We start from the raw sequence: 9819 nt of genomic DNA, 5'->3' as shown, positions 1-9819 counted from the left end.
AATTATTATTATTATTATTTCTGCAGTTTAGCGCCATCTGCTGTCAGAGAGTGAAAGTGCGCTTTCATCCAGAGCGTGAGATCCTCTCACATGTTCCGCCATGTGCTTCTCGTCCACGCTTGTTTAGGTCAGAGTGCGCACGCGTCTTTCATGCAGCATACAGCGGTTTTGTGCATTTTGACCAGTTGATGGGAAAAGTATTCTTAAAATGCATTCAAAATTCGGAATAATTTGTAATATATAATTATTCACGGTATTTAGAAGTGCCCACGATAACAATATCGTGCATACTCATTACCGTGATATATCGCATTACCGAATACCGGCACAAGTCTAGTTTAAATATACTGTCACTTTTGACAAGAAACTAAGGCTCATCTTTCAAATTATGTCCTTTTTTTTCCAGGAAATTCAAACAATAAATGCCATTTTGTTGCTCTTTGATGTGGCGCGGCAGATCGCTGTATTAAAACGTCTCAGTTCAAACGATCATCTCTTCCTCTTTACTACTAGTTTTAATGTAAAATAAACATGAATGAACATCTCATGCCTCATTTAATCGTTCAATCAGTGTTTCAAATGCGCAAAGACGTCAACAAAATGGCTTAATGTCACGTAACATTTCATTTACCATCAGTGTCCACAGCTCGTTAGTTCACTAAAGCAATGAAGTCGAAATATTAAACTATTTACTCATAGTGGGGTGTCACTAATGATTATTTTGGTAATTCAGGTATCGGTCATTTGGATAATTATAATAGACTTTTTTCTGCATTAATAAAAATAGACATAAGCAAACAGCCTTTAAAATCACATAAAATACATATATAATAGCAACAACGCAATACTAATTAGTTCATATAAAGTATCAAAAGCAAGTAATCATATGTTTTTTTTTTTAACAAAACTGTTAAAATACATAATGTATTATAAACAATAGAGCTAACATACATTATGCATTTTAACAAAGGCTTGCAGAGGGCGCTAACAGTCTGATGATTGTGTTACACTTTACTGCACGATCTAATCAGTGTTTAATATTGACCAAACATCATTTAATTCGAGTGTCCACTTGATCTTAAATATCTGGCTATTGCTTTACAAAAGAAATGCTACAGCCACTGTGATTTCTTGAATATGTGGACATCAAAACATATAAACTCAGAGCGAGGGATTCAACTTTTATTTTGAAATCGCGATGAAAAGTTACCATATTGAGAAAGATATTGACGTATTCGCCAGTGTTTGCGTAAGTTTATAAACGACTGACCTTACAAATTTGAAGAAATGGCGCACGTTGCGTTCCCAGATGGACGTTATAATAAACACAAACTCACAACGACATGCAGAGTTTGAGACGGTCCACACATGTAAATGATAACGGTTTGTGCGGAGCAGCATTTATTTACTGTGACACGCACACACGCAACCTACACGCATGTAAATAATTAAAGCACATATATTAAACCTGCATCGCATATATTTATTTAATTGAATCATAGCGTTTGTGAATTCACAATAGCATTATGCTTAAGTATGATTTTAAATGGGTTTAATATAATCATGCAGCCTTGGAAAATGGTCTAATAATGCATTTCATGGATTCTCGTGAAATGCACGGACAAAATGAAATCAAGGATTTTAAAAAATTGAATACTCCAATAGAATCAAGGAATCGTGACCCTAATACTCATTATATTTTATTTTACCTGTTAGTGATGTCTTAATTATTTAATGTATGCTTAAATAAACCTGATATAAAACAAGTTATGACAGCTAGTGTAAATGATTATATTTCAACAACAAATAGAAATTTTATAGTTTAGAAGTTAATTTAAAAACTGCATTACGTGCAATACAATTTGCATACAATTTTGATTATTATATTTAAAATAAATTCTGAATATTGGATCTGTTGTTAATTGTAATCTTATAGTAATGTAAAAGGGCTCCGTATAGTTTAGAGCAGAAACTCAGACAGATTCTTAATCCCTAAGAAAATTTCAATTATGTTCGAATTTATTCAACGGGCTCATCGGATGCAAAATTCACTTTTACATGTTGTTTGAACTGAAATGTGTGTAGGCAGTTACAGACGAAGTGAGTGTAAGTTTTTTTTTATGAATCTTTGCAAATCGCCTTTCCTAATAATGTGCTAGTTAGCAAGTTTCACGATGAATCTGGCTAACGTTTCTCAGAGAGCGGCTCGGAAGAGAGGGGCGGGGTCAGCAAAGCTCATTAGCATTTAAAGGGACATGCACCGAAACGGGTCGCTGTGAACAGAGCTGTTTTTGACAGGGTAAAAAGGGTGTTTTACACTACCATTGAGAAATTTTAATCAAAGTATGTTACAGACTTTTCATTTGATTCATATCAAACTAGAAAATAGGAATCCGATGACCTTTTTAAAGTAACAGCAATTTGTTCAGTAAACCACTGTTTAATAAAAAAAGCAATTTTATGTTTAGTTTTTCCCCTGCGGAACCGAAATCATACCGAACCGTGACGTCAAAACCGAGTTACGTACCGAACCGTCATGTTTGTGTACCATATACCACGTCCAAAAAACACTATGGGGCTTTTTAGTTAGTGTATTGGACTTCATAATTTGATGCAGACAGTTAGACAGACAGTCACCTGTTGAGGTCTCTCATCATGAGGCTCTGGAAGTCGTTGGTGGCGAGGCGGCTGAAGGGGGGCCGGGTCAGGTGGCGTTCAGGCGGCTGGTGACTCGCCTGACGGTGCAGCTGTGGGTTCCTCAGTGCCATGCTAATGTCGTTCAGCAACCGCGGCAGCGGCCCCAGCTTCAGGATGGCATCCTGAAGAAACGCAAACACTTGAGCGCTCCGAGACTCACACACACAGGCGTGAAGACGAGCGGCGCAGCCATACCAGTGTAAGGGGGAAAAAAGGTGAGAAAATTGCGTGGATCGAGGAAAGATATTTGCTTTACATGCTCTTTTGCAGTTACTAAATTATTTATTATTATCTTATATGTCCAAAACTAATTTTTCACAAAAAACAAAAATAAAACATTTTTAACATCGTTGCAACATTTTACAAAAATCAAGATTGAGTATATTTGGTCAAAATCCCATGTTATAAAAGATGAAGTGCTATGCAGGCTATTTAAGACAATATTGGCTGATTAGACGGCAATGCTGAGCTAAAATGTGAGCCTGGAGCACAAAAGCAGTCATAAGTAGCACAGGTATACAGCATTTGTAGCAATAGCCAACAATACATTGTATGGGTCAATTTTATCAATTTTTCTTTAATGCCAAAAATCATTAGGATATTAAGTAAAGATCATGTTCCATGAAGATATTTAGTAAAGTTCCTACCGTAAATATATCAAAACTTAATTTTTGATTAGTAATATGCATTGCTAAGAACTTAATTTGGACAACTTTAAAGATGATTTTCTCAATATTTAGATTTTTTTGCACCCTCAGATTCCAGATTTTCAAATAGTTGTATCTCGGCCAAATATTGTCCAATCCTAACAAACCATACATCAATGGAAAGATTATTTATTCAGCTTCCAGATGATGTATAAATCTGACTGGTTTTGTGGTCCAGGGTCACAAATACATAAACTATTACCCTTCTCAGACAGCTTTTGAAGTAAAGAGTAAAGAAAATACTATAGAAAACGTATTGAAACAACCGGCCCCAGTTCTTCATTTACCCTTGCAAGACCCCTCCTCATAAAAACACTTTCTCACTGGATGACCTATTTTGATCTCAAAGAGTTGTCACTGAGAGGTGAGGAGTTTGGATCTATGAATTTTGACAGCATATTTTGATTTAGTTTTAGTCTTAGGACTAAAATGCCATTTAGTTTTAGTCACATTTTAGTCATCTGAATTGTTTTAGTCTTAGTGTTGTTTTAGTCGACTAAATATCATAGCAGACATATTTATTTGTATAAATTAAAATTAGATTAATCCTTATTAGGGCTACTACAGTGATTCATTCAAGAGCAGTGAGTGATTTTCTCTTTCTTTTCTTGATTCATTAACAATAATGACAAAGACAATAACTAAATTAGTCTGCTGTCCCTTTAAAACTGAATGCACGGATTCAATATACTGGCACACACATCTGATATTCTCACAAGAGTTTACATTCACTTAAGACGTAACCGTGTGTGTTTACATGAACACTCGGACAATTTGAGATCATTTTGTGTGTATTTCTCCGTTCAGACGCACAAGAGAACTGAATTCAGTAATCGTGTGCTGTTTGAGAGGCGCTTTTGTGTGCGCTCAACCGAAAACCGGACCGAGTTAAGTGCTCTTTCGCGTCGTCACGCTTTTCAGATTTATCCATATGTCTGCTCTTTCTTACTCCCAGGCGCTGACGTTTTTTTACGTTTAATGAGGTGTGCAGCAAGTGTATGCAAACATATGATCAGAGCTGCTTTCCATGCAGGAGATTCGCTCTGACTGGATCTCTGTCTAATCGTCCCTCCCTAACATTTTCGTCTCGTTTTTATTCGTTAATGAAAATGTCAATAGATTTTCGTTATCAGTGTTGGGGGTAACGCACTACAAGTAACGCAAGTTACGTAATCAGATTTCTTTTTTTCAAGTAACTAGTAAAGTAACGCATTACTTTTGAATTTAGAAGGAAATATCAGTTACTTTTTCAAATGTTTCCATGTGTTGAGTGACAGCTCTGGTGTTGCCATGGTGACAGAAATCAGGAGTAAGTGCAGAGCGTTGTGTGTGAACATGATCTTACTGTAGTTCTAGACTAAATATCAACATGTGTTTACTCAAAAACAGATTCAGCGTTCCTCAAAATCAATATTATACAATATTATACAAACCTGCAATAATTAAATGTTAAATAAGACAAATATCATTTATGCATTTAATCCCATTTTATTAACCAGTGTCTGCTACTGACCTTCAGTGAGCTACTTCATCCATACTAATAAGCAAAAATGACATTTGTGTATAATTTGTGTTATTGCTGAATAGTGTTGAACTTTCTTCTCCTGCGTCATATTCTTCATGTGATTAGTTTCAGCTGCGCCCTCTACTGTACAGACGTGAATTTACATTTCCTTCAGCTTTAGTCGTATTCATTTCACTTTTGGTGTGAAAGGGCTTTTACGTTTGTAAAAGAGGAACTTTTTTTAATATTCTAAAAAATAGTTTTTATCGTCTCGTTTTCAACTGTGAAAAAATGTCGCTGACGAAAATGATAGGTCAGCGAAATGAACAGTGGGCCGTACCTTACTCAGCTGCGCCATGACCTCCCACAGCAGACTGTGTAGGATGGAGAGCTCGCGGCCCAGGTCGATGTAGCCCTCGAACGCCCCGGCGTTACTCACACACTCCAGATTAGAGATCTCGTACAGGAACTGCTGCATGGAGCCCCACTCCATCTCCAGGAACTCATTCATGAAGCCCAGATAGTCCTCCTTCCCACTGAACCTGCAGAGAACACACACACAGCAGTGCGGGAGAGAGAGACAGAGAGAGAGACAGACAGAGAGAGAGAGAGAGAGAGAGAGAGAGACAGATGATAAGTGACGAGCCAACAGACTGAAGATCACCTCTAAACACCATGAGAAGCACAGCAGGGGCCGAGCAGAGTTATTATCACTAACTCAAAATACTTCCATTACTAAACTGAACAATAACGGAAACATATAAATAAATAAGATAATTTATTTCAGCTAGTTGCCAGGCAACAATTCTCATTTTCATCTATTTTAAGCTGAAGCGCTAAAATAACAAAAACCAAAAATGAAATAAAATGATTAAAAACTATATACATATTTAAAACAGAAAAATAAATAAAAATGACAAAACACAAAATTACTAAAACTTTAAACTAAAATGAAAATAAAAACTAGTTCTAAATATTAAAGGAGTCATATGATGCGATTTCAATTGTTCCTTTCTCTTTGGAGTGTTACAAGCTCTTGGTGCATAAAGAACATCTGTAAAGTTGCAAAGACTAAAGTCTCAAATCCAAAGAGATATTCTTTATAAAAGTTCAGAGTCAACCTAAAACGGCTCGTTCTAACACGCCACCACATATCTACCTCACTATATGGGAAGATTTGCATAACGCCGCCCAAATGTTCACGCAAAGAAAGAAGGCGTAACTTTTATTCTCGCTGTAGTATTGTTGTTGCCGCTGCCGCCATGTCGTGAAGGCACTGTGTTTTTGGCTGATTAGACGGCAATGCTGAGCTAAAATGTGAGCCTGGAGCACAAAAGCAGTCATAAGTAGCACAGGTATACAGCATTTGTAGCAATAGCCAACAATACATTGTATGGGTCAAAATTATCAATTTTTCTTTAATGCCAAAAATCATTAGGATATTAAGTAAAGATCATGTTCCATGAAGATATTTAGTAAAGTTCCTACCGTAAATATATCAAAACTTAATTTTTGATTAGTAATATGCATTGCTAAGAACTTAATTTGGACAACTTTAAAGATGATTTTCTCAATATTTAGATTTTTTTGCACCCTCAGATTCCAGATTTTCAAATAGTTGTATCTCGGCCAAATATTGTCCAATCCTAACAAACCATACATCAATGGAAAGATTATTTATTCAGCTTCCAGATGATGTATAAATCTGACTGGTTTTGTGGTCCAGGGTCACAAATACATAAACTATTACCCTTCTCAGACAGCTTTTGAAGTAAAGAGTAAAGAAAATACTATAGAAAACGTATTGAAACAACCGGCCCCAGTTCTTCATTTACCCTTGCAAGACCCCTCCTCATAAAAACACTTTCTCACTGGATGACCTATTTTGATCTCAAAGAGTTGTCACTGAGAGGTGAGGAGTTTGGATCTATGAATTTTGACAGCATATTTTGATTTAGTTTTAGTCTTAGGACTAAAATGCCATTTAGTTTTAGTCACATTTTAGTCATCTGAATTGTTTTAGTCTTAGTGTTGTTTTAGTCGACTAAATATCATAGCAGACATATTTATTTGTATAAATTAAAATTAGATTAATCCTTATTAGGGCTACTACAGTGATTCATTCAAGAGCAGTGAGTGATTTTCTCTTTCTTTTCTTGATTCATTAACAATAATGACAAAGACAATAACTAAATTAGTCTGCTGTCCCTTTAAAACTGAATGCACGGATTCAATATACTGGCACACACATCTGATATTCTCACAAGAGTTTACATTCACTTAAGACGTAACCGTGTGTGTTTACATGAACACTCGGACAATTTGAGATCATTTTGTGTGTATTTCTCCGTTCAGACGCACAAGAGAACTGAATTCAGTAATCGTGTGCTGTTTGAGAGGCGCTTTTGTGTGCGCTCAACCGAAAACCGGACCGAGTTAAGTGCTCTTTCGCGTCGTCACGCTTTTCAGATTTATCCATATGTCTGCTCTTTCTTACTCCCAGGCGCTGACGTTTTTTTACGTTTAATGAGGTGTGCAGCAAGTGTATGCAAACATATGATCAGAGCTGCTTTCCATGCAGGAGATTCGCTCTGACTGGATCTCTGTCTAATCGTCCCTCCCTAACATTTTCGTCTCGTTTTTATTCGTTAATGAAAATGTCAATAGATTTTCGTTATCAGTGTTGGGGGTAACGCACTACAAGTAACGCAAGTTACGTAATCAGATTTCTTTTTTTCAAGTAACTAGTAAAGTAACGCATTACTTTTGAATTTAGAAGGAAATATCAGTTACTTTTTCAAATGTTTCCATGTGTTGAGTGACAGCTCTGGTGTTGCCATGGTGACAGAAATCAGGAGTAAGTGCAGAGCGTTGTGTGTGAACATGAGCTTACTGTAGTTCTAGACTAAATATCAACATGTGTTTACTCAAAAACAGATTCAGCGTTCCTCAAAATCAATATTATACAATATTATACAAACCTGCAATAATTAAATGTTAAATAAGACAAATATCATTTATGCATTTAATCCCATTTTATTAACCAGTGTCTGCTACTGACCTTCAGTGAGCTACTTCATCCATACTAATAAGCAAAAATGACATTTGTGTATAATTTAGCTGCGCCCTCTACTGTACAGACGTGAATTTACATTTCCTTCAGCTTTAGTCGTATTCATTTCACTTTTGGTGTGAAAGGGCTTTTACGTTTGTAAAAGAGGAACTTTTTTTAATATTCTAAAAAATAGTTTTTATCGTCTCGTTTTCAACTGTGAAAAAATGTCGCTGACGAAAATGATAGGTCAGCGAAATGAACAGTGGGCCGTACCTTACTCAGCTGCGCCATGACCTCCCACAGCAGACTGTGTAGGATGGAGAGCTCGCGGCCCAGGTCGATGTAGCCCTCGAACGCCCCGGCGTTACTCACACACTCCAGATTAGAGATCTCGTACAGGAACTGCTGCATGGAGCCCCACTCCATCTCCAGGAACTCATTCATGAAGCCCAGATAGTCCTCCTTCCCACTGAACCTGCAGAGAACACACACACAGCAGTGCGGGAGAGAGAGACAGAGAGAGAGACAGACAGAGAGAGAGAGAGAGAGAGAGAGAGAGACAGATGATAAGTGACGAGCCAACAGACTGAAGATCACCTCTAAACACCATGAGAAGCACAGCAGGGGCCGAGCAGAGTTATTATCACTAACTCAAAATACTTCCATTACTAAACTGAACAATAACGGAAACATATAAATAAATAAGATAATTTATTTCAGCTAGTTGCCAGGCAACAATTCTCATTTTCATCTATTTTAAGCTGAAGCGCTAAAATAACAAAAACCAAAAATGAAATAAAATGATTAAAAACTATATACATATTTAAAACAGAAAAATAAATAAAAATGACAAAACACAAAATTACTAAAACTTTAAACTAAAATGAAAATAAAAACTAGTTCTAAATATTAAAGGAGTCATATGATGCGATTTCAATTGTTCCTTTCTCTTTGGAGTGTTACAAGCTCTTGGAAGAGGACGATATCTGCTTCGTCATGCCTGGAGCTGATCCGTGCTGGTTGCTGAGGAAATACAACAACTTGTATTTGTTGTACAAATTGTTCAACAAATTGTAGCTGTGGATCGCCGGATCGGCTTTCACCGTGGACGAATAAAAAGTGTTTAATATACAGGTTTGTGGCTCTTAATTTCCTATTAATTAACCATTTGTAATCTTATGTTCACTGTTAATTTTTTATAAATATAGGATTTGTATTAAATCTATATTCATTCATATAGTCAAATCGAATTGAGAATCGAAATCGAATCGAGCTTGAAAATCGAAATCGAATCGAATTGGAACATCTGAATCGATACCCAGCCTTATACACATACTTCAAAACTAATAAAAATGACAAAACAACACAATTACTCAAACTTTAACAAATTAAAATAGAAAAATAAAGAAAATTAATTAAAAACATTAACTAGAAAAACAGAAACTATAATAAAAACTATATAAATACAAAAACAAAAAAAAAAAACAAAAACAAAAAAAAAACAATTTTAAATTAAAATGAAAGCAGAAACTATTCAAATAAAAACGAATTCAAAATATTAACTAGAACTAATAGTAAAACTATAATAAAAACCATAAAGTAATGGTTAACCATAAACAAATACACAAAAAAATTAAAATAAAAACTAATTTCAAATATTTACTAGAACTATAACAGTAAAACGATAATCAAAACTATATAGACATAAAAGACAAACTAACAAAAAAATTACTAAAACTTTAACTAAAATGAAAAATAAATTGAACGTTATCTGAATTTAAAATGAAAAAGGTCATAAGCAGCACAGGTATATTTGTAGCAATAGCCAACAATACATTGTATGGGTCAAAATTATA

General features: G+C 35.5%; 1 protein-coding gene across 1 annotated transcript in view; it reads right to left on the bottom strand.

The window, feature by feature from the left end:
- Positions 1 to 9819, bottom strand: part of LOC107676121 (ras/Rap GTPase-activating protein SynGAP-like) — a gene marked incomplete at its 5' end in the record, with an annotated part of 17620 nt that overhangs the window by 2367 nt on the left and 5434 nt on the right. The window contains 2 exons of the mRNA XM_016470645.1: positions 2637 to 2819; positions 8237 to 8438. Coding sequence (XP_016326131.1) covers positions 2637 to 2819; positions 8237 to 8438 — 385 coding nt within the window. The remainder of the gene's footprint in view (positions 1 to 2636; positions 2820 to 8236; positions 8439 to 9819) is intronic.

Source organism: Sinocyclocheilus anshuiensis, unplaced genomic scaffold (assembly GCF_001515605.1).
Source record: "Sinocyclocheilus anshuiensis isolate Anshui unplaced genomic scaffold, SAMN03320099.WGS_v1.1 scaffold3597, whole genome shotgun sequence".
Taxonomy (NCBI): Eukaryota; Metazoa; Chordata; class Actinopteri; order Cypriniformes; family Cyprinidae; genus Sinocyclocheilus; species Sinocyclocheilus anshuiensis.
Note: the sequence above shows the minus strand (reverse complement) of the source record. Positions and strands in the feature narration are given on the sequence as shown.